The 26,509-nt window shown below is 38.6% G+C and overlaps 1 protein-coding gene across 1 annotated transcript in view; it reads left to right on the top strand.

The window, feature by feature from the left end:
- LOC120523551 (capZ-interacting protein-like) overlaps positions 1-26,509 on the top strand; it is a 131,776-nt gene that overhangs the window by 92,959 nt on the left and 12,308 nt on the right. Inside the window, exons 3-5 of the mRNA XM_039744953.1 lie at positions 12,667-12,768; positions 13,520-13,594; positions 21,889-22,080. Of these exons, the coding sequence (XP_039600887.1) occupies positions 12,667-12,768; positions 13,520-13,594; positions 21,889-22,080 (369 nt within the window). The remainder of the gene's footprint in view (positions 1-12,666; positions 12,769-13,519; positions 13,595-21,888; positions 22,081-26,509) is intronic.

Below are 26,509 nucleotides of genomic sequence, written 5' to 3'. Positions count from 1 at the left end.
TCACTGATCACTTCTACCACTTTCTTTTATGTGGAATTGCTCCCTGGACACTTTTTACTATTTTACTACTTGACATGGATTTTTACACTCCGAGAATCGCCTATTCAAGTAGTCAGCTTAAAGCACTGAGAAGAAATGCTTATGCCGGTGTGGTTCCTTATTTACCTGATGAGGTAAGAAGACGATATCGGGGCAGCCGAGCCGGCGCAAAGATAAAAGATAAGATAAAATCGAGACAACTTGAGAGAAAACGGCATTATAAACCGTCGGTGCCTTCTGTGATCCTGGGAAATGTGAACTCACTACCAAATAAGATCGACGAACTGGCTGTGCTGGTGAAAAATGTCAGAACCTACAGAGAATGCAGCTTGCTGTGTTTTAGTGAAACGTGGCTAACAACTACCATCCCAGATGCTAACGTGGAGATACCTGGGTTTAGCACAGTTAGAGCGGACAGAGACGCAAATACAGTGGTGTGAAAAACTATTTGCCCCCTTCCTGATTTCTTATTCTTTTGCATGTTTGTCACACAAAATGTTTCTGATCATCAAACACATTTAACCATTAGTCAAATATAACACAAGTAAAACAAAATGCAGTTTTTAAATGATGGTTTTTATTATTTAGGGAGAAAAAAAATCCAAACCTACATGGCCCTGTGTGAAAAAGTAATTGGCCCCTTGTTAAAAAATAACCTAACTGTGGTGTATCACACCTGAGTTCAATTTCCGTAGCGACACCCAGGCCTGATTACTACCACACCTGTTTCAATCAAGAAATCACTTAAATAGGAGCTGCCTGACACAGAGAAGTAAACCAAAAGCACCTCAAAAGCTAGACATCATGCCAAGATCCAAAGAAATTCAGGAACAAATGAGAACAGAAGTAATTGAGATCTGTCAGTCTGGTAAAGGTTATAAAGCCATTTCTAAAGCTTTGGGACTCCAGCGAACCACAGTGAGAGCCATTATCCACAAATGGAAAAAACATGGAACAGTGATGAACCTTCCCAGGAGTGGCCGGCCGACCAAAATTACCCCAAGAGCGCAGAGACGACTCATCCGAGAGGTCACAAAAGACCCCAGGACAACATCTAAAGAACTGCAGGCCTCACTTGCCTCAATTAAGGTCAGTGTTCACGACTCCACCATAAGAAAGAGACTGGGCAAAAACGGCCTGCATGGCAGATTTCAAGACGAAACCACTGTTAAGCAAAAAGAACATTAGGGCTTGTCTCAATTTTGCTAAGAAACATCTCAATGATTGCCAAGACTTTTGGGAAAATACCTTGTGGACTGATGAGACAAAAGTTGAACTTTTTGGAAGGCAAATGTCCCGTTACATCTGGCGTAAAAGGAACACAGCATTTCAGAAAAAGAACATCATACCAACAGTAAAATATGGCGGTGGTAGTGTGATGGTCTGGGGTTGTTTTGCTGCTTCAGGACCTGGAAGGCTTGCTGTGATAGATGGAAACATGAATTCTACTGTCTACCAAAAAATCCTGAATGTCCGGCCATCTGTTCGTCAACTCAAGCTGAAGCAATCTTGGGTGCTGCAACAGGACAATGACCCAAAACACACCAGCAAATCCACCTCTGAATGGCTGAAGAAAAAAAAAATGAAGACTTTGGAGTGGCCTAGTCAAAGTCCTGACCTGAATCCAATTGAGATGCTATGGCATGACCTTAAAAAGGCGGTTCATGCTAGAAAACCCTCAAATAAAGCTGAATTACAAAAATTCTGCAAATATGAGGGGCCAAAATTCCTCCAGAGCGCTGTAAAAGACTCATTGCAAGTTATCGCAAACGCTTGATTGCAGTTATTGCTGCTAAGGGTGGCCCAACCAGTTATTAGGTTAGGTGCTAATCGCTGGAGACTTTAACCATGTAACACTGGACAAAACATTACCTGCCTTCTCCCAGTATGTGGATTGTAACACTCGGGGAAACAGGACTATCGATCTACTGTATGCAAACGTTAAAGACGCATACAGCGCCACCCCGCTGCCTGCGCTTGGGAAAGCAGATCATAACCTGGTTCTGCTTCAGCCTCAATACAAATCAAGAGTGAGGGCGCTACCTACAACTACACGCTCATTCAGGAAGTGGTCCCCTGAGGCAGAGCAGGCTCTGAGAGATTGCTTTGGAACTACAGACTGGGATATATTGCTGGGGTCACATAGTGAGAACATTGAAGAGGCTGTTGAATGCACAACTGATTAAATCAACTTCTGTATGGACATTGTAGTTCCAGTAAGAACAGTACACTGCTATGCTAACAACAAGCCATGGGTTACAAGTGACATCAAGGGCCTTTTAAACCAGAAGAAAAGGGCTTTTAAAGACGGTGATCAGCATGAGCTCAAGCGAGTGCAGAAGGAACTCCGAGTCCAGCTCAGGGCGGTGAAAGAGCAGTACAGGAGAAAGCTGGAGCAGAAGTTGCAGAACAACAGCATGAAGGAAGTGTGGGATGGGATGAAGATTATCACTGGCTGCAGCTCGAAGCGGGGTGCCGCCATCGAGACAGACGTGGAGAGAGCAAACCAAATGAACAACTTCTTTAATAGGTTTGATCACCCTAACCCACTCTCACCTCGGAGTACTGCATCCTCCAACCATCCTTCTGCTGATACCAGCATAGGTGAGACATCCCCACCCACAATTACAGCAGCCCATGTGAGCAGAGAGCTGAAAAGACTTCGTGCCAGCAAAGCAGCGGGTCCAGATGGTGTATCGCCACGACTGCTGAAGGCGTGTGTGTTGGAACTGGGGAGTCTTCTACAGCGCATCTTCAACCTGAGCCTGGAACAGGGGAGAGTCCCAAGGCTTTGGAAAAATCTTGTATCACCCCTGTCCCAAAGGTATCACGTCCTAGTGAGCTGAATGACTTCCGGCCTGTTGCTCTGACGATGCTGCAGATGTTCTACCAGACGGTTGTGGCGAGTGCCCTCTTCTACGCGGTGGTGTGCTGGGGTGGCAGCATAAAGATGAAAGACCCCTCACGCCTGGACAAACTTGTTAAGAAAGCAGGCTCTATTGTAGGAGTAAAGTTGGACAGTTTAACATCTGTGGCAGAGCGACGGGCATTAAGCAAACTCCTGTCAATCATGAAGAATCCACTGCATCCACTGAACAGTGTCATCTCCAGGCAGAGGAGTAGCTTCAGTGACAGACTTTTGTCACTGTCTTGCTCCACTGACAGACTGAGGAGATTGTTCCTCCCCCACACTATGCGACTCTTCAGTTCCACCCGGGGGAGTAAATGCTAACATTACTCAAAGTTATTGTCTGCTTTTTTATTTTTATTTTTTCATTTTTTCATTTTATTACTATTTAATTTAATATTGTTTCTTTGTATCAGTATACTGCTGCTGGATTATGTGAATTTCCCCTTGTAATAAAGTATCTCTATCTATCTATCTATCTATCTATCTATCTATCTATCTATCTATCTATCTATCTATCTATCTATCTATCTATCTATCTATCTATCTATCTATCTATCTATCTACTGTTAAACTGACTAATTTTCTTTTTCACTTAATACACAATATGATGCTGTGCTTTATGTAAAAACTAAAAATATCACAGATATTCACAAATTAAATCATTACATAAAATCTTCTGTCACTCATATTAACTTTAAAGTGTGGAATGACTATCTTTAAAATAGAATTAAAACAAAGCAAAAATTTGTTTCAGATGATATTTTTTATTAGAATGTTTGTCAATTATGTGTGCTTTTAAAGATTAAAAATACACTGGTGTTATTACACTGGTGTTAAGTCCAGTGTATTTTTAAATCTATACAGGAATACATACAGAACTTAGTTGGAAAGAGACAAAACATAGGATAGCTCTCATGAGACCTTTAGATAATTTTTAGATGAAAGAAATGTGCTCACATATTGTTTGACAAAGCACCGAGCAACTTTATGAGTAGAATTATGAACCTGATAATTGACTGCTCAGAATGAAACACTATTTTAAAATGGAAATTGTGTGAGTATACAAATAGCATCAAATAAATGGCCCACTTTTCAGACATCACAGCCACACTTCTCACACTCATAAAATCCATGGAACACTTGACTGGAAAATATTCGTTTCAGATTTAAGATAATTCTTCCTTCATAACTTTTTCAAACTTTGTAAATACAGTATGTATTTTAATACACATTTATGGAAGTTGCATTTTTAGAAGTGTTAAATATATGGTGAATTACCATTTTACACAAACATATTTCCTATGTATCTACTGTAGTTTACTTTCCATGCCAGGTTTCCTCTTTTGTGGAGTTTGCATGTTCATATTTTTGATTGATTCCTCTTACAAAAAGTATTTGGTTTTCTGGATTTTTGTAACAGTTAAGAATATTCTTCCAGTTGAAATTGCTTTTGTGTGGAATGTATGTGGGAGTATGAGAGTGGCATCCAGCCTTCAATTGGAGTTGGGACCTGCTTTTTCAATTGTGTCAGCCCTTGTTCCTTAAAGCATCTGCTTTCTGGAAGGTGGATAGATCAACTTGATAGATTTTGTTGTTTCTGTATTTATGTTTTTGTTTACATTTTATTCCTTTTTGTTTTATTTTTGTTAGGTCATAAATGACTAATGAACACAAGGGATATTTATCTGTGTTCTAATATCTCATGTTAAATATTACTGCATGCATTCTTGTCATTAGGTTTTGGAGAAAGTGGAAGTTTTTTTAGTAAAATACATTGCTAAACAACATTGAATGTATGTTTAATGTTAGTGCTTTTGAAACAATCAGGATTTTTTTGTACTCTGTGTAACACATTTCAGAGAGTGAGAGATTAAAACAGAAAAGCCCAGAGACTTTTCAAAGCAGGGTGTTGCATAAACCATGAGCTAAAAGGTAAGAAGTAGATGCTTGTCCTTTGTGTGAAATGCACATCAGAAGAGTAAGAATGTAAAAGCGCATTTCTTATTTTATGATTTGATTGTTTCTCCCAAAAAAGTTTGTTAACTTAGAAAAGAGTGTTTTTTGATTTGTTCCATATCTATATATATATATGTTGTGAACTTTATTTAAACTTTAAACTTTTGAAACTGGTAAACAGTAAAATATTTAGTGGATGTTAATCTATTCTTTAAAAATGGGAAAAGTGGGAGTCAATTTATCTGATGACAGTTGAACAATGGAAGAATTTACATAGAAATGGCAACTTTCATGCTGTCTGATTATTCATTTATTCATTTCCATTCAGTTTTTTCTGGTTGCTGTAGCCACTTGCCAAGATGAACTGACCAAACTTCCTGCCCTTTAACTCGTGCTAAATTTGGCAGTGTACAGTTCTACATCATTACTAGATGGATGAATGTAAGCGTACACTATATGATGCAGGAGCTATGAGTGCTGATAAAGAGATATATTATTCAGTCATTAATTATATATATACAGTGGAACCTCAGTTCACGAACATCTCAGTACACGTACAGCTCGGTTCACGACCAAAAAGTTCACCAAACTTTTGCCTTGGTTCATGACCAAAAAGTTCACCAAACTTTTGCCTTGGTTCACGACCACACACTCGGTATATGAACAAGCCAGTTTCCCTTTCGGTTTGTGCACACCGATGATTTCCGCACGTGTTGCATTGTTCTCGGTCCGACATGCCTGTCTGCACGTGCATGCCTGCCTGCTGCTGAGAGAGAGGGGCAGGGTGGGTGCTGCTGAGAGAGAGCAAGCCTGCACGTGCGTGCCTGCCTGGCTGGTTCATACGCGCTGATTACTGTATTTAAGCAGAGCCGCTCCCTGTTCATTGTTCTCAGTCAGACGTGCGTGCTTTACCTGTGATCTCTTTGTGCTCTACAGTATTTTGTGTGCTTTTGCAGTTAACTATGGCTTCTAAGCAAGTGAAGAGTGGTGAGAAGAAAGTTTTGAAGAAAATTGAAATCGAAGTAAAGAAAGAAATTATTGAAAAGTTTGAGTGTGGCGTTCGTGTTACTAATCTTGCCGCAGAGTACAAGAAGTCAAAATCTACAATTTCGACTATTCTAAAGCAGAAAGAAACTATTAAAGCAGCTGATGTTGCAAAAGGAGTTACAGTGTTAACTAGGCAGAGGCTTCAAGTGCTGGAAGAGGTGGAAAAACTGTTTACCAGTTTACTCATTTACCAATTTGAGAACCCTCGTGCTTTCAAGCAGCACAATGTAAACAAAGCCAGACTGCCAGTAATGTGGAGGACGAAGGGTTGGGTCACAAGGACTTTGTTTTTGGAATGGCTGCATGAGGCTTTCGCCCCCAACAGCTAAACAGCTAAAAACACCAGAAACCCAAGAAATCACAAGAGAGAAAACACCTGAAGGAAAACATCCCTCTATCGTGGAGCCAGATTCTCCCTCAAAACTGTAACCTCCTCTCCACCCAGTTCCTCCTCACTTCATGCCTGAACTCGACTCATGCAAGGTTAGTTTTCTTGGTGGTTTATGGTTTTTGTATTACGGATTTTTCAAAAGTTAATTTTTCAGTTCGTAGCGTGAATTGTTGCAATGTTACTTTTCTCTTTTTTCAAATGTTCGTTTTTTTCCCTGTGCTTAAAACTCATTAAAAAAAGTGTTTACATGGAATGGTTCGTAGCGTGATTTTTTGCAACTTGTTTGTTACTTTTCTTGGTGGTTTATTAAATTAAAGATTTTTCAAATGTTCTTTTTTTCCCTGTGCTTAAAATTCATTTTTTAAAAAATTGTTTACTGTACAGTACAGCGATCGAGCTGTAAGGCTAGTAGCGTGATCTCCTGTAATATTACTTTTTTGGTTGCTTGTGGTTGGTTTTTAAATAAATTTCGGATTTGTTCTAATGTTCCTTTTTTTCCGCTGTGCTTAAAACTCATTTTAAAAAAAGTGTTTACAGTGATCGGGCTGTAAGGCTAATAGCGTGATCTCCTGCACTGTTACTTTTTTGGTTGCTTGTGGTTGGTTTTTTAAATTAAAGTTCGGATTTGTTCGAATGTACCTCTCTGTTCTGAGAGAGAAAGAGAGAGAGAACGAGCGAGCACGTGCTGCTGAGAGAGAGAGAGAGCGAGTGAGCCTGCTCGTGTAGCTCAGCAGGGAGCCTGGGTATTTTGTGTCAGTGTTATTCAATGTTTTTACATTAGTTTACTATTACACTGTGCATTCTATGGTGTAATTAACTATATTTGTGCTTAATCTTTACATATATTTACATATTTACATATATTTTTACATACAGTTTGTACGGTCTAGAACAGATTGAATTTTATTTACATACAATCCTATGGGGGAAATTGCTTTGGTTCACGACCAACTCGGTTTACGTCCAGAGTTTTGGAACGAATTATGATCGTGAACCGGGGTTCCACTGTGTATATATATATACTAGCAAAATACCCGCGCTTCGCAGCGGAGAAGTAGTGTGTTAAAGAAGCAATGAAAAAGAAAAGGAAACATTTTGAAAATAACGTAACATGATTGTCAATGTTATTGTTTTGTCACTGTTGTGAGTGATGAGTGTTGTTGTCATATATATATATATATATATATATATATATATATATATATATATATATATATATATATATATATATATTTACACACACACACAAACATATATATATACATATCTATACATATACACATACACACATACATACACACACATATATACACACAAATACATATATATATATATATATACACATACACACACACACATATGTAAACATATATATACATATACATACATATCTACATATATACACACACAGCTATTTCGTATCAGTGCAATACGCTGTTTGTTAAAACGGATGACACCGTATTTGTTCAAGTTCTATTTAAATTTTAAATAGAAGGAATTTTTATTTAGTCGACAGAAATATCTTTGGTAGGAATGGTAAAAACAGACAGGAATATTATTCCTGAATAAATCAACTCAAACCTTAAACAACTTATAATATTTTGCTCTCCATAAAAATATATCCTGTCTAAATTATACAAGTTAGAAATAAAGTAAACATTAAAAGAACAAACATTCAAATTTCTTTACTCTTATGTAATTTTAAATTTTATAAAAAATAAACTTAGATTTTAAATATCCCAAAAGATTTTGCTCTTCATAAAAATATATCCTGTCAAAATTATACAAATTCAAATATGAACATGGTGCATAACAAAACCTGGAAATATAAATAAAATGTGTTCCTTTCAGCAATAACAAATCAAATCATTCAGTTGTCTTTGCTCATATGTCATTTTAGAGCTGGACGCCTGGCATCTTTTTTTGGCAACAGGTTCGTTTCTGTTTGCTGTGAGGTTCTGTGTTGTGGAGATTCTCAGGATGGATTGCAGGTGCTCATCAGTGAGGCGACTCCTGTGTGCTGTTTTGTTACTCTTTATCACTGAGAAGAGCTTCTCACACAGATATGTGCTACCAAACATGCACAAGGTTCGAGCCGCATGTAGACGGACTTTTTTTGTTCTTCAAAGTCACCAATGCGCCGTGCAAACTCAGTGCGCCAGTTTATCAGCAAAGTGCGATTTGGGAACACCGTAGTGACGACTTGGTTTAACATTACTTGGCAACAGGGAAAGTGGGGCAAGTGGTTGTGTCTCCCATAAAAGCAGCTCAATTGAAATCACTTTGTGATTGTGCACGGGTAAAAACGTCCGCTGAAGTGTCAGATTCTTATTTAATTCTTCTGCTTTCTGTATCTTCTGCATTGCATTCAGGTCTTTCAGGTTACCCTGATGTTTTGTTTTATAGTGCCGTGTTAGATTAAATTCTGTAATTACAGCCACATTAGCTCCACAAATGAGACACACGGGTTCAGTAAACATATACTCAGCCTCCCATCGGTTTTTAAAGGCTCTATTTTCAGAATCAACTTTTCTCTTCAGCATCGTGTGAGCTAGCTTCGCAATAACTTGCAGCATCTTAAGGTAGACTTGATTAACGCGGTAACTGTTCGGCAAGGCAGCTGAAGCGCTGCATTATGGGATCTGTAGTTTATTGTGTTACCAGCGCTTCATATACCCGGCTTTAATAACAATAATACAGTATATAAAATGATCTCGCGGGCCGGATATAATTACACGCCGGGCCGGATGTGGCCCGCGGCCCTTGAGTTTGACACTGTAAAATTAAGCCACTCGACACACGTATAAAAGGTTTGGGGCAGCCACCCATATAATATTCCTAGCTGCAAAGGAGTCTTTTAAGTTTCAGCACTGATGTAATCAGTACGGAGTCCAAAACAGAACTGCTCAAGGGTTGCAAAGATGGCGGTTATAAATGATCAAACAGGAAGTGACATTAACAGGAAGTGATGTTGGTTGACCGGAAGTGATGTCTCTCTGACATCAGTCTGGGAATCGGGACAGGAAGTGACAATCTTCTGGCCGGAACTGGAAGTGACGCTTTCCTGGACGCCGGAACTGGAAGTGACGCTCTTCTGGGCCGGATTTGGAAGTGATGTTCCTGATTCAGATAGGCTTTCCTGCGGCTGGTCTGCAGAGATAGCAAGAGAAGGTTTATTGCACCCCGCCTCCCTGGCCTGGCGTGGAATTACTATTACTTGGTCCACACAACGTCCTCCTATTCACACGTGTGTGACAACACATATGGACTAAATAGAACTTGAAAAGATATATTTTTTCAAATGTGATCGCGCAATTCAGATAGAGTTGACGCCAAGCCCTACAGCCTGCATGCCTCAATAAGTCATCCTCCCTTGCCCTTACTTTTTTACCGTTCATCTAATGAATACACTGAGTATGGCTTTACCAAAACAATCACTGATGGCGAATAAAGTATCCATTATTCGAGTATGTAGATCGGGTTATATATATATACATATATATATACCCGCGTATCGCAGCGAGAAGTAGTGTGTTAAAAAGCTAGAAAAGAAAAGGGAACATTTAAAAATAACGTAACATGACTGTCAATATACAGTATTTGTTTTGTGAGTGTTACTGAGTGTTGCTGTCACCAAGGATTTGATTATCATTATTTCTTTCAATCAGGTTCGTATTTGTAGGATGTGTTGTGTTCAAGTTACATTCCGTGTTTGTCAATCGCTGTAAAGATGACAGGTTTCATTCATCGATTCGTTTCTTACTGCATCAATAAACAGCTCGTCTTCTTCTTTATCTGAGACCTGACACACTGCATGCACGGGTTTTTTACACTGTCTTCCTTTAGCGGACATTGACTTTTCCAACGTGTGCTTTGTTTCCGCAGTAGTTGGATTTATGAATATGCTTGTATGTATGAGACGCTTCATATTTTTTGCTGCCTTTTCAATTGTGTAATTTGGTTTTGTTCAGCTCTTTGGAACTGTTGCTTTTATCTGTGCACTCGTCCAGTTCACGTGAGCCGCCGTGTACATGCATCGGGTTCCCAGCTGTGCTGGTGCCATCTCGCTATGTCCATGGCTGTATTTAATGTTACCTTAGTCCTGGCACTTAAAACTTTCTCTCGCAGTTTCGCTGAGTTTGTGTCAAACACCACCCTGACCATCTCATCTTCCTCTCCATAAACACAGTCCTTCATCCGTGAATATTTACCCGTGGCAGTTTGCTATTGGATTGCCGCTGACGGACGGCCTTATATGGGCAGGCACTAAATTACAAACGCCAGCGGCAGCCTGTATATGAACTTATTTTAAAGTGTAGGTTTACATCGTGCTTTGTTTCCGAAGTAGCAGAACTCATGAATATGGTTGTATATTTCACTCGCTCGCTTCTTATTGTTTCGCTGCCTTCTCAATTATATAATGCATGTTTTCTTCAGCGCTTTTTGAGGTCTTCCTGGTTTTCTATGTACTGCGTGATTACGGGGAGGCGAGATGATGTCACACGAAACTCCCCCACGGTGTTGAAGCTCATCTCCATTACAGTAAATGGAGAAAAACTGCTTCCAGTTATGACCATTACGCGTAGAATTTCGATATAAAACCTGCCCAACTTTTGTAAGGAAGCTGTAAGGAATGAACCTGCCAAATTTCAGCCTTCCACCCACACGGGAAGTTGGAGAATTAGTGATGAGTCAGTGAGTGAGTCAGTGAGTGAGGGCTTTGCCTTTTATTAGTATAGATATATATATATATATTCAGTCGTACCTTGGTATACGTCCTTAATCCGTTCCAGATCCTTGGACCAAACAGGACTTATACCAAACGAATTTTTCCCATAAGAAATAATGGGAAAATGATTAATTCGTTCCCATGAAAAAATCCTATTGTTATTGGCATATTATACATTGATGGGGTTGTATAAAATAATTTAAACACTGCTTAATACTAAAATACATAAATACAAAAGCAATTAGATGAAATAAATGAAAAATTTAACCTCACTTTACCTTGCTGAGAAGAGTAGAGTGCCTACGAGGATGGTGTTGAGAAGAGAGGAGAACGTTACAGCTCTTACAAAGGAGCCACTTCAGGCGATTGTGTAGCACTGCCGTTGTTCTTCTTCTGGCAGTCTTCAATCCAAATCCCTAAAGCAGATTCCATCCAGACTACTGCCTTATTACATCCACTTACAACTCGTTTTGCACCCTGGTTAAAAGGACATTGCGGCCGTAGATATTATATTCCTTTCCTACTTTTTAAATAAAAAGAATCGTAGCCTTCAACAAATCCAAAACGTTTACCTTTTCGGCAATCATTAACATCTTCCGTTTGCACTTGGGCACGGCCCCTGAAGCAGTAGCAGATCTTTTTGGAGCCATAATGAAGGGCTTGACTATGCACAAAGATAAACACAAAAGAGCACAACTCTTTACACAGCGAAACACGTTGATGCTGAATGAGCGAGACGAGACTTCCTGGTTAACACTGCATTCGCGTGCTCTGATTGGTTTGCTTCTCAGTCAGGAGAACTTAACTGCGTGCTATGATTGGTTAGCTTCTCAGTCATCTGCCAATAGCGTCCCTTGTATGAAATCAACTGGCAAACCAACTGAGGAAGCATGTACAGGAAGTAAAAAGACACATTGTCCGCAGAACCCGCGAAGCAGCGAAAAATCTTCTTTATATACAGTATTTAGTTATGCCTTCATGTAAAATCCATGATAGAGTGAAGCTGCGAAAGTCGAAGCGCGATATAGTGAGGGATTACTGTACAGGTTAAAACTTGGCCCTTTTTTTTAAGGCGCACGCCCGGTATACAACACGTGTTGTTCTAGCACATGAGTCGTATTCCAAACAAAGGTCGTATACTAAGCAAAATATTTCGCCTCTAAACAGGACGTATACCAAGTTGGACTTATTCCAAAGCAGACGTATACCGAGGTACCACTGTATATATATTTTTATTAGCACAATGTAGGCAGAAGACCATAAAAAAATGAGGACCAAGCCAAAGTTGTCTGAATTAAAATGTGTGCAGTTATCAGTGTGGCAACAGTGATCCCATCCTTCACACTCAAGGAATTAAGGTTTGACAGTGAGTTTTGAATTACACTGATAGCAATGTATTGGATTTTCAATTTTTTTTCATTTATTTTAAACTCATTCACCATGCTTTGCAGAATACTTAGCATTTTTCTATTTGTTTAAATATGCACCCACCTTTAAAGAGCAGCTTTATACTTTTAAAATCTTTCTTTAAAAAATAACATCTACAGCCATCTTTTATTGAAATCTTTTATTGGATGTTTTGTTTTTACTCAGGCAGAGAACAGCAAACCAATTCGTAGGAGGCCTCCAAGTTCCCTTGCACTAAATGTTAACAGTACTGCTTCTAAGACAGAACCAGAGCACAGTGAAGAACAGGTAAATGGATGCATGTTTTATATTTTATACCAACTACATATACTGTATGTACTGGACAGACACTGAAAAAGCAAGTGGTACATTATCAGAAATTATATTAAGCAAAATGACATTGAAAGCTAGTTTTTTTTTCTTAGTATTATGTTTGAAACTCAATCTCTCACTCATACATAATGAAATAATGTTTGTCAGTTAGTCTAATCGGTATGTCCTTTAGATGTAAGTTGGAAAACTCGGCTACTCAGAGAAAAACTTCCAGCGAACAAGGGGGAAAAATGCAAACTTCACACAAATGTTGTACAAGCTGGGATTCAGATACTGTTTCCTACACACAGTACATTGAAACTGAATGCATAGTATGGTTTTGAAATACATTTTAAACACTGCTGGGGATCACTTTAAATTTATATCATTGTTCCAGTGTGCTAGTATTGTCATAAACTGGCTATCACATTTTTGTCTCTACGAATCACGAGCATACATTTTAAATACATTCTTATTCTTCAGAAATGCCTTTATTGATAGCAAGTTGCATGCCATGTGGATATTTGCAAGATGTATACTAAGTCATCACATCACATTGCAATATATTGCGCATCCTCTTTTTAAGTTTATTGTATCTCCAGTATTAAACGTTTTTTATGCTTTTCAGTTATTTGAGTCTAGTGACACCAATGTGCTCTAAACAGGTTATGACAGTATATTAGACATATGCAATGTTTAGTGACATTTCTTTGTTTTTCCTTCGCAGAAAGGTACTACTAATACAAGCATATTGCCTCCAAAAGTGAGACCTAAAAGCTCACCTCTCATTGAAAAACTTCAGGTAGGTAAAAGACACATGTTGACTTTGTCAGGGTATGAAGAGATGGAAATCAAATAAGTAAATAAGTGTGACCAAGCATGTACGCTGACCAGCCACAATTAAAACCACTGACAGTTGAAGTGGATGACATTGATTATCTTGATACAATGGTACCTCTTAAGGGGTGGAATATATCAGGTAGCAAGTGAACAGTCCAATCCTTGAAGGTGATGCGTTGGAAGCAGGAAAAATAGGCAAGTGTATAAAGACCTGAGCAACTTTGATAAGGGCAAAATTGGGATGGCCTTATGATTGGGTCATACCATCTCTCAAACAGCAGGTCTTGTGGAGTGTTCCAAGAATACAGTGGTTAGTACCTACCAAAACTGGTACAAGGAAGGAAAACCACTGAACCAACAGTAGGGTCATAGGTGCCCAAGGCTCCTTGATGTAGCACATATTGCTGAAAAAATGAATGGTGACCATAAGTAAAAGATGGAAGAACACACAGTTGTATCACAGTTTGCTGCATATGGGGATGCATAGCTGCAGACCGGTCAGAGTGCTCATGCTGATCCCCATTCTATTGCTGAACGTGCTTACGATGAGCACATAAGCATCAGAATTGGACCACAGAGCAATGCAAGAAGGTGGCCTGAGCCTTATTTATAAAGCTTGCATATGCATAGAAAAGAGGCTTGAAATGTGCATTCCTACACAAACGTTAGGATCTATAAAAGAAGACTTGACACAAAAGCTTGCATATACTGTATTTATGCCTACTCTGACCCATGCGTACGCAGCATTTTGGAGAAACTGGGAAATGACAATACCTTGATCAAGCAGGAAAATGCAGTCAAACCATGTAAATGACCACTCACATGCATAATAATTTATGTCTTTGAGCCAATATTACAGTATGCATTGACATGACAAATATATTAAAACTCAAAACTGATGAATATGATATACAGACTTAATTTTGGTTCTCTTTTAAAATGGCCAATGCTACGTTTTTCAGTAGTTTATATTGGCTACCTGTTGTCACTACTTATAGAAGTGGCCGAAAGGTTAGGAATATATTCATCAAGCTTCACTCCATCATGCTGGCTGTTCTGGAATCCTTTACTTGTCAGCCAGGCGCTATATCCAGTTTTTGTATGGTGTGAGTGTACATATATTTAAGTAAAAACCTGTTTTTGCCAACATTAATAGGTAATTTGCAGCAGTGTCTAGTTCTCCCAACATAATCTGAGCACTTTACTGCACTTATATTGCAACAAGGGCACCTAGCGAAAATAAAGCAAACATCCTGTCTCAGTGGGCTGGGTCAGCTTGTGATACGTTTTTGTTGAGACAAAGTTGCTTTGGCAGACATATTGCTGCAGTACATGGTAAATGTCTTGTTGGTAAAGTAACTGGCTGAAGCATCAGTGTTTCATATGGCCTGTGTGATTTATTGTAATGGCATATTATAGTAATAGTCTCGATATGCCTGGATGAGGATTCTGCTCTATCAGTCAATAAAGTTAGTCAGCATCATAATTATATATATATATATACTTTGTATATACACTGCTCACAAAAATTAAAGGAACACTTTAAAGAAACACATTAGATACATCAGATCTCAATGTGAAGTTGGATATCTACAAATAACGACAGGGCAATCTCTTAGGAACAAAAGGATGCCAAGTCTTTTAATGGAAATAAAAGTTTTCTGCCTACAGAGGGCTCAATTGTGTAGACACCCTAAAATCAGAGTGAAATGAAGATGTGGCAGGCTAGTCCATTTTTTCAAAAACTTAATTTCTGCTACTCAAAATGCTTTTCAGTATCTTGTGTGGCCCCCACGAGCTTGTATGCATGCTTGACAACGTCGGGCATGCTCCTAATGAGACGACGGATGGTGTCTTGTGGCATTTCCTCCCAGATCTGTATGAGGGCATCCCTGAGCTGTTGTACAGTCTGAGGAGCAACCTGGCGGCGCCTAATGGACCGAAACATAATGTCCCACAGATGTTCTATTGGGTTTAAGTCAGGGGATCGTGAAGGCCATTCAATTGTTTCAATTCCTTCATCCTCCAGGTACTGCCTGCATACTCTTGCGATATGAGGCCGGGCATTGTCGTGCATTAGGAGGAAACCAGGACCTACTGCACCAGTATAGGGTCTGACAATGGGTTCAAGGATTTCATCTCGATACCTTATGGCAGTCAGAGCACCATTTCCTACGCAGTAGATGTCTGTGCGTCCCTCCATGGATATGCCCCCCAGACCATCACTGACCCACCACCAAACCTGTCATGTTGAACGACGTTGCAGGCAGCATATCGTTCTCCTTGTCTTCTCCAGACTCTTTCACGCCTATCACAGCTGCTCAGGGTGAACCTGCTCTCGTCTGTAAAAAGTACAGGGCGCCAGTGGCGGACTTGCCAATTCTGGTGTTCTTGAGCAAATGCCAGTAGAGCTCCACGGTGCTGGGCAGTGAGCACAGGGCCCACTACAGGACGTGGGCCCTCAGGCCATCTTCATGAAGTCTGTTCCTGATTGTTTGGGTAGAGACATTCACACCAGTGGCCCTCTGGAGGTCATTCTGTAGGGCACGAGCAGTGCTCAGCCTGTTCCGCCTTGCACAAAGGAGCAGGTATCGGTCCTGCTGATGGGTTGAGGACCTTCTACGCCCTGTCCAGCTTTTCGAGAATAACAGCCAGTCTCCTGAAATCTCCTCCATGTTCTGGAGATTGTGCTGGGAGACACATTAAACCTTCTTGCTGCAGCACGTGTGGATGTGCCATCCTGGAGAAGTTGGACAACCTGTGCAACTTCTGTAGGGTTAAGGAATCGCCTCATACTGCCAGTAGAGATAATTACTCAAGCCAAAACTAGCACGAGTGGAAAACCAGCCAAAAAGATCAAGAGGGAGAAACTTGAAATGACCTCCACATGTAAAACCAGTCCTGTTTTGAGGGTTTTCTAATTGTTGCCACTTTAGTGCACCTGTCGTTAAGTCCATGAACACCAATACAGCTGAAAGTGATTAACAATGACCTCAGCTGCTTAACCAACCAGAAAATTATCAGACAGGTTTAATTGATTTCATGCCAGGCCCAATAAAAAAAGTGTTCCTTTAATTTTTGTGAGCAGTATATATATATATATATATATATATATATATATATATATATATATATATATATGTATATATGTGTGTGTGTGTGTGTGTGTGTGTTGTTTAGCATGCTATATGGATGTTTCAGGGCAGTGTTTAAGGTGCACTCACATTTACAATGTGATTCTGATTTAGAAATAGTAAATTGCGTGGAAATGTGTGTGCACTAGATTTTATTAATCTGATTTTTTTTTGCCATATGTGTTTCCCTGTTTTTTTGCCATGCTCATATTTGCACATTGTTTTATAAATGAGGCCCCTGGTTGAGTGAATGACATTTTCTTTTAGATCACATGAAAGACTAGGTGCATGTGTGTCGTTTACCTGAGGAAGAGGTGGTAGCAGGATGCAATATGGGAAGAATGCAAACTTCAGCAGCAGTGTAATGCTCTGGGTAATGTTCACCTGGGAAACATTGGGTCCTGGCATTCCTGTGGATGTTACTTTCCATGTACTGCCTACGTATAGATTGTTGCAGACCATATACACCCCTTCGTGACAATGGTATTCCCTGATGACAGTGGCTTCTGTCAGCAGAATAATGCGCCTGCGACACTGCAAAATTTTTCAAAAATGTTTTAAAGGAACATAACAAAGAGTTCAGGGTGTCAACTTGGACTCCAAATTCCACATACAGTGGAACCTCGGTTTGCGAGCATAATTCGTTCCAGAAACGTGCTCGCAGTCCAAAGCACTCGTATATCAAAGTGAATTTCCCCATAAGAAATAATAGAAACTCAGAGGATTCATTCCACAACCCAAAACTATTCATATAAAAATGATTAATACAAAATATAAACTAAAAATACATAAAACAAATTAACCTGCACTTTACTTTTAAAAAGAATCATGGCTGGTGTGAGTGAGTTTCTAAACTTTTGTGGGATACCACCCAACGGGACGACACGCGAAGAGTGTCCCAAAGCAATCGCAGTCTCCCAGTGCTGTAGCAGTTCGCCATATAAGCGTATCCAAAAAGATCGCGGACATGCTATAAGTGCCTGCCGTCGATGGGTGATGCAAGGAACATTATAAAGATCCCGCTACAATAAATAACCGCACTGTTGCTGTTTCAAGCTGAATAAAGCTGGTGTTGTTAAAGTACTGAGACTCAGCTTCGTTTTTTGGGGCGCAAGATGGGGACTCACACTTCACAGCACACATGTGCGCGCGCGCACACACACACAGTCACAATGCTGTAGTAAACAGTATATGCTCATACAGCTGTTGACTATATGAGTGATGCACACAGACTCAGACGGAGAATAGGAGACGATTGCCCTCAAGAGAAGAGGAGAGAGAGAGAGAGAGAGAGACGTGCGCGCAACCGAGATAAGGAGTGAGAGAGAGAGAGAGAGACGCGCACAGCGAGCGAGAGATAAATAGAGAAAGACGTGCATACAATCTGCTCAGTTGTGATCACATGACGCTCAGCAGACAAAGTGTATCCATACTTCTCGTATTGCAAGACATCGATTGTTTATCAAGTTAAAATTTATTAAAAAATTTAGCTCGTCTTGCAAAACACTCGTAAACCAAGTTACTTGCAAACCTAGGTTCCACTGTATCTCATTTCGATCAAGCATCTGAGAGATGTGCTGAAAAAACAAGTCTGATCCATTGAGGCCTCACCTTGCAACTTACTGGACTTAGAAGTCTTGTGGAATCTTTACTTGGATGGATCAGAGCTGTTTCAGTGACATGATAGGTTAATGATGTGCCTGATCAGTGTTTAATAAGCAATAGTTTTTGGTATGCTGCCAGATTTAAATGATGACTTTGTCAGCATTTATTGACATATAGATTGTTCAGTAAGTCTGCAGTTTCTTCCTCTAAGTATTCAGGTCCTTGTTACCTTCAGCCACCACACTGCCATTATATTTATATGGAACTAAATGGGACAGGTGTTTGTTTATCTCAGAACCTTCTTTATTTTGCTTGTTATTTGAATTGTGCTCACCTTGCAATTAAATGGAAAGCTTTGATTATAAGTGTGTTTGTGTCAGATGTTCTCAGCATTTTGCAGTTTGACTTTAAAATCATCCTATCTTTTTAAGAATTTAATTTAAAAGTACAATTTGGGCACTTATTTATTTAAATCATACCCTTTCTATACTTTTTTCCTGAGATGAGCAAAATCACTTTTTAAATAAATAAACTATTTGTATATTGCCTGTGATGGACTGGCGCCCTGTCAGGAGTTTGTTCCTGTCTGACTCCTATATTGCAAAAATTATGCTTTAAAAGACACTAGTTAAATAAGTTTTATGTCTGTCACTGTATCTTTTTCCTCATTTAAAGTAAAATCAGTTCTTGAAAATGCTCACATTATATACTACTGTATAAATATTGCACCAGTCTCAAAGACTGTAAAAAAACTGGAGAAAATAATCAACAGAAAATAGCTAGAAATATTTGTTCAGTTCTAATTCAGTTAATAACCTGCTGAACATAAGCATTCCCAGAGGACAGCATGACAGATGAAGCTAGAATGTCCATTTTCATTGACGCACGTATCTGAGTAATTTCAATTGCAGGAAATTACATATATTAACTATGTAAGCAAGAGGAAGGGATGCTTGTGACTACTGGGGAGAAAGTGTAATAGTTAGGTCACTGGATTTAACCCACAAGGCTGCGGGTTCAGCTCCCACCTGTGCTCAAATTGTAATCAAAAGAAAGTGAGTAAACAGTCACACTGTTTCCTAATCCTGTATTTTGCCTTGAATGAGGGCATTAGCCAAGTACTGTATATAATAGTAATTAAAGCATTATCTCAGGCAGGTGAAAGGCCAGTTGATTTCATCCTTTATTTGTACAGTTAGAAATTTTACACACAGAGAGGTGAACCTTTTGTGTACATTTTTAAAAAGTTAAAAAGCTTTGACCAGCAAAAAAGATGAGATGCATTTTGTGATCAGACAATTGGGGAGGGAATTGTGGGTATGAGGAGAAATCATTTCATATAATGGAAGAATGAAAGACTCCCCCCAAATTATGCATCCCGGGTTCATTAGCTAGGATCTTGCATCATAGGCTATTTGTAGCATCTAAAAGTTCTCATTCTGAACTAATTTACCTTCACTGTCTGGGTTTGATGGCAAAAATAAATATGAAAGTTTTACCACCACTTTTTGCCTAATTTAGTGTGAAATACTAACATAAAATCATATATAAAGTATCTATCTATCTATCTATCTATCTATCTATCTATCTATCTATCTATCTATCTATCTATCTATCTATCTATCTATCTATCTATCTATCTATCTATCTATCTATCTATCTATCTATCTATCTATCTATCTATTGGCACAAGCACCCAACATTATAGAGATGCACATTTTTGTGTTACCGAAATTACCAAATAGAATCTCAACCACATAGTTAAAATTTCCTGACTATAAATGTATTTCTTATAAAATATGTGAATGTAATTCAGGTAACCAGGTTTCAGGAAGTTACTTTGTCTTCTTCGTAAAATTGTCAAACCCGTTTTCAAAGTAGTGTCATGGGAATGAGAGTCTATCACAGCAGCACTGGGAGGAGCAAGTCAGAAAACAACCCTGGAAAGAAACACACAAGAGCACAAACCTACTCATACAGGGCCAGCTTGGAATCACTGTTAATCTAATAGGCATGTCTTTGGGGATGGTACAGTTCAACTGTACTTGGATTAAACTAGTTCAGACATGAAAGAATGTCTGAGAATCAGATTCAAACCCAGCACCCTCCACCCTTGTGCTCTTTATTTAAAGCCTAAAAGAGCCTAGTACAGTAATCCCTCGCTATATCGCTCTTCGACTTTCGCGGCTTCACTTCATCGCGGATTTTAAATGTAAGCATATCTAAATACTGTATATATTTTTCGTGGATTTCTGCGGACAATGGGTCTTTCAATTTATGTTACATGCTTCCTCAGTTTGTTTGCCCAGTTGATTTTATACAAGGGACGCTAGTGGCGGATGGCTGAGAAGCTACCCAATCAGAGCATGTATTACGTATTAACTAAAACTCCTCAATGATATACTATATGCTTTCAGCACACTGCTTCGCACACTTAAAAGCTCTAACAGCCCATATTGATTTTTCATTGTTTGCTTTTCTCTGTGTCTCACTCTCTCTGAGAAATACAGGCAGATACTTATCCATCATGCAATACCATCAGGGAGACTTATGATTAGCCCCATTATCTGCTCCTGACTGAGGGGGTGTGAGCAGAGGGGCTGTTTACACAGTGGCTGTTTGCTTAGAAGATACGGACACGCCTGTAAAAAAATGATGAAAGGCTACCTTCACATTGATCCCTTCATTGCGCTGCTTTATAACGGTGCTTGCATACTTAAAAGCGCACCAGCCCTATTGATTTTTGATTGTTTACTTTATTCTCTCTCTGACATTCTCTGCTCCTGATGGCGCACCTTAAAGAGGAAGATGTGTTTGCATTCTTTTAATTGAGAGAAAGAACTGTCATCTTTGTCTTGTCATGGAGCACAGTTTAAACTTTTGACTAAAGGGTGTTACTTCATGTCTAGAGGGCTCTAATAATGTTTAAAAACGTATTTAGAAGGTCGTAAACAGGTTTTCAATGCTCTAACTGCGAAAATATTAGATTTATAAATTAAGAATCCTACTTCTTGGAAATCCATTTATCTCTCTGGAGCGGATCAACCGCTATAAACGAGGGTTTACTGTATAACTGTGCAGAGAATATTTATAAACAGTGTGGGAGAGTTTCTAAGAGCTTAAAATATATAAAAATAACCATACAAACATATGGTCTCTAATTCGCGGATTTTCACCTATCACGGGAGGTTCTGGAACGCAACCCCCGCGATCGAGGAGGGATTACTGTATATCAGATAGAACTAAACCTGTTGCACCAAATGGTGTCTGTACTTTTAACAAAGCAAGGTAAGTTGCTCAGTTTTATACTGAAAAACCATATTGATAAGCACAGCATGACTTGTAAGATTTTATTACAAGGACACAAGCACAACTATATTTTTATTCTGTGTGTGGTAGTGACCTGATTGTTTTGTTATCATGCAAGTATGAAATGGAAAATGCAAGTGTAAAGTAAGAAATAACTCAAATGTTTAATATCCTGTAAATATATTAATGAATTATTATTGAATTTCAGGCCAACTTAGTTTTCCCTTCGCAAGCCCTGCCTGGATCTCCAAAAAGCCCTGGAATAAAACTTCCCAGTCCTCCTTTTGCCACCCCTCCATCAACTCCTTCCAGTCCATCTGTCCGCACAAAGTCATCAGAAGAAGAACCAGCAACATTTGAAAAACCTGCAGAGACTTCGGTTCTGCATAATATTAACAAGGTACAATAAGATTTAATAAAAAATATTAAGTGGTACCTTGTATGCTTTGTAAATGTTAATCTAGGAACCTAAAAGTTGTTATAATTGTTAGGTTTGCCTATGTTGCTTTCTATTTTTTACAAGCAAGAAATATGTAATGAAAAATAATTTAATTTCAACTGAAGAAAAAGAACGGGATGTGCATATTACAAATGAAAATTGTATAGCCAATTCACTGTATTGTTTGAGTTTCACTGTACTTATTAATTTACGTTAATATATCTGCACATCAAAACAAGAAATGTTAATTACGATTTACAATTGTGAATGCAGTTTATTGATAAGGGGGTTGAGACACAGTATAGGAATCAGCTGTAGAACTTGGTTTCTTGGTGCAGAAAGAATTTTTGCAACTTAACATCAGCAAAACCAAGAAACTGATTATTGAATTTCAATGCACCAAGGAACCTCTATGTCACATCTTCTACAACTCTGTGGTAGCTAGTGTGATTTTTTACACTCCGTGTGCTAGTAGCATCACCTCAAGAAAGGCCCACCGAATCAACAAGCTCTTTCAAAGGGAAAGCTTGTAGGACACATTCTGGACAACCTGGAAGTACTACCAAACGAGACAATGCTGCACATCCTTTCTCTGACACACTAACACTGATTACTTTCAACCAATGAATCATTCAGCAGAAGGCTCCTTCGTACCTTTGGCAGTATACCTTTATAATCCCTCACTGTGACTGTAAAAGCAAAGGCAGAAGTTTTCTTTCTTTTAAATTTTCTTCTTTTTTAGTCATTTTAGTGTGCGCTCAGACCACAATGTGTGTGTGTCTATGTATTTACTTATTTATCTGTGTATTTATTTATTTAACAAGCATTTCTATAAAGCCACATTTCTCCCCAGGGGTCAAATGAAGTTGTATCTATCTATCTACAGTAAAACCTTGATTGTCTGTCAGGGGATGGGACCAAAGCCGTGACGGATAACAACCAGATAACAGAACAGCTACTTTAAAAATGATATACTGTAGATTAGCAAATAGTCATATTTATTTAGAAAACAAAATATAATATAGTATTAACAAAATTAATTCATATAATATTGTAACAACCAGCATAATAAAGAAACACAACTTAGTGGTACTAGAGTTTTCTACGTTTTACTTGGAGCCTTTGTTCCGTAATAAATGGTGCCCTCTCTAATACTGCATTATCTGGATTACAGAGCACATATCACCAAAATAATAAAAGAAAGCTTTCCCTATGAATCAGTTTATCTCCTGCCATTCACGTTCCTTTTTTCTCTTTACCGCAAACAGTCCCGCTTATTGTCTTTAGACTCCTCTACTCAAAACTTCCTTCCTTTCTCTCTCCTAACTTCTCCTGCTACTCATGTCCTAAGACATGTCTACCCCTTATAGAACAGAAGCCCTTCACTCAGTCCTATTAGAGCATTCATTACACACTTTCTGATCCCCAACAGCTCATCACAAGCATAACAGAATTAAACAAAAATTATAATACAGGAGAACATTAACATTAATACATTAACATTACCATCAGTAGTTTTCCAATTTTGTTGGCATCAAGCTTTTCACTGTTGTTCTTCCTACTCCATAAATTGAAGCAATACTTGAAGCACTTTTGCGGTTTTATAAATGTTTAATAATTAAATTTTTTTGTAACAATTCCAACACCACATGCTTATGTTCATTAGCCATAACAATGTATAGTATGTTAATTATAATAAAAGAGAAAATCTACAGAACTGAAGGCACGTAACTGACACTGTGATTTCAAAATACAGCTGAACACATGGTGCTGGGGAAGAACATTCATTATGCGTTACCAGAAGGGAGAGTTGTTCCAATGTGCAGAGCTCGCGGAGTACCGCATGGCAGTAGTAGTACAGTAATAGGTAGGCGCCAGCATGCGTTTTTTGGTCCTGACAGTTAACAGAGACTGATGGGTAATAGAGTAAAGGATAATCAAGGTATATCAAAGTAGTTCCACAAGGCATAGCTTTGGCAAATAAAAACGAACTAACCTTAGTGTTCAGTTTTTTTCTGTCAGTTATATTTAAAATGATTATCATTTATTATGTGAATATATTAAAGTTTTTAAATGCAGATGTGAACATTTCAAGTTTGTGTGGAATTGTGGAAAATTTGGTTTTAACATACTCTAGTTTGTCAGCAGTAATATTAAAGGCAACTGTTTAATTTTCTCAAAAGTATAAGTGTAACTACCTGCAGTATAAAGAGGGACATTTAGGTTTTTCTATTCAGCTATAAACACAGTTTAAAGTTCAAATCCCAATGTTGCTTTCCCAGGATCTTTAGTGCCTTTTAATGTTTAGTAACTGGAGTTTTGCACCTTGGTTATATTACGTTTCTTTGGTTATAATGGGCTTCTACACTAGATTTTATTAATTTCCTAACTCTATCTTGTAAAAAAGGAAGAACAGGAGAACAAATGTATTTTTATTGGCCCAAACCTGATACCCACTGTGTGGAGTGTCTGTTGACATTATATCATTGAATCTGAATCTTGCTTGCTTGTTTGGAATGTGTCTGTAAGAACTATTATTTTAGCTTGACTTTTGCACCTAAAAGTTAACCTGTGGTAAACTTTAAGGAGTGCACACACATGTGATGTGTTACAGCCTGGAAAAAGACTATGCTAGAAGTTGTTGCAATGGCAGCTTTAATTCATCCTAATTTTCAGTTAATGTTATTGATAGCATTAAAATTCAAAAACACAAACCTAGAAATTATTAGAAATATTAGGAGGAATTTGCAGTTAAATGAATACATTTACCGTATCGTACCATTTGCTAAGTCTCCCTAATCCTGAGCAGGGTCATGGGGAAACGGTACCTATGCCAGCAAGCATAGGGCACAAACGTGGAACAATCCCTGAACATGGCACCAGTCTATTGCAGGGTAAACACAATGGGGTCAATCCACTTAACCTGCATGTCTATGGAATGTGGAAACTGATGCAGACATGGGGAATACATGCAAACTCCATGCAAGGAGGCCCCAAGACATGAATCCTGGACTGCTTACTATGAGGCTGCAGCCTTTCCACTGCAGTATCATACTGCCAAGCAACCAAGTAAGCAAGCACAAATACAGATACCAGCCGTGCTTTGCACTAAATGCAAAGGCTACATTTAATCCACCATTAGGAAGAAGGGTTGTGTTCATAGCGTCAACAATATGTCTGTACTATTGCACATAAGAGAATACAGAAGGTGAATTGCAAAAATTTGCAGGTAATTAACAGCATGTAGTTTTGTGATAAATCGTTAGGCTCTGGAGAAGAGAATCATACATGGGAACACTAACAAGGTAAACATTTTGACAGCTAAAAGTAGTTACTACATGTAATCCATTACAGGTACATACCAAGTAAGGTATAAAGGTGCACAGATAAATTTAATTGTCAGAAGAGAGTATCAGCATTAATAGCTTAGTGTAGAATAAATTTAACACTAGAATTACCAGAGCCAACGAAAAAACTCCAGCCCACCTTAAATCTCTTTGCACCTCTCCATCAGCGTCTTTTGTCTTCTAAATGTGTCGATAAGCCCAAGCAGAAAGCAGCCTGCTATACCATCCCTCCCACCGCCTCAGAACGGGCAAGAAGTTCTCCCAGTTCCTGCCTTGATTGATTATCTGGGAGTGAGTTACCCAGAATTGTAAGGGGAAATAATTTGATGTGTGTTTTGTGTCTACAACAATCTATGTAAACACATCGTTAAAACAGAAGCATTTTTCATGTTTTAGTAATACAGTAATCCCTCCTCGATCGCGGAGGTTGAGTTCCAGAACCCCCCGTGAAAGGTGAAAATCCGCGAAGTAAAAACCATATGTTTATATGATTATTTTTATATATTTTAAGCCCTTATAAACTCTCCCACACTGTTTATAAACATTTCCCGCACAGTTATACAGCATAAACCCTATATCTTCACTTAGTTATTAGGTAAGATTCTTTGAAATTATGTATGTAAACACACTGTTTATATACTACTCACAAACATATGTGTCGTATATCATTGAGGAGTTTTATTGAATACATAATACAGTTTTAAACATATTATAATTGATTAGGTAATATAAAAATAAGTGAAAAATCTACAACATGTAAATGTTGTACATAAAACCTAAATGTTATTTTAAAGATAGAGTGTCTCCGATATCACATATGTTACAGCCATTACGATAGGCCACCGGCAATAAATACGTACAATGCAAGAAAAATTGCATAAAATGTGTGTGCAGTTACACTAAACGTATGTACATGTACTAAGTACGTAGAAAATTAGTCATGGGTGCTCACCAACAATGACACGATGACTTGTCCGATAACGATGACATTTATTGCACTGTCACAGCTCTTCTAAAGGAGCCTCTTCAGGCGACTGTGTAGC

The sequence above is a fragment of the Polypterus senegalus genome, chromosome 2 (genome assembly GCF_016835505.1).
Source record: "Polypterus senegalus isolate Bchr_013 chromosome 2, ASM1683550v1, whole genome shotgun sequence".
Classification (NCBI taxonomy): Eukaryota; Metazoa; Chordata; class Cladistia; order Polypteriformes; family Polypteridae; genus Polypterus; species Polypterus senegalus.
The sequence above is the reverse complement of the archived record's forward strand: the minus strand, read 5'-3'. Positions and strand labels throughout refer to the sequence as shown.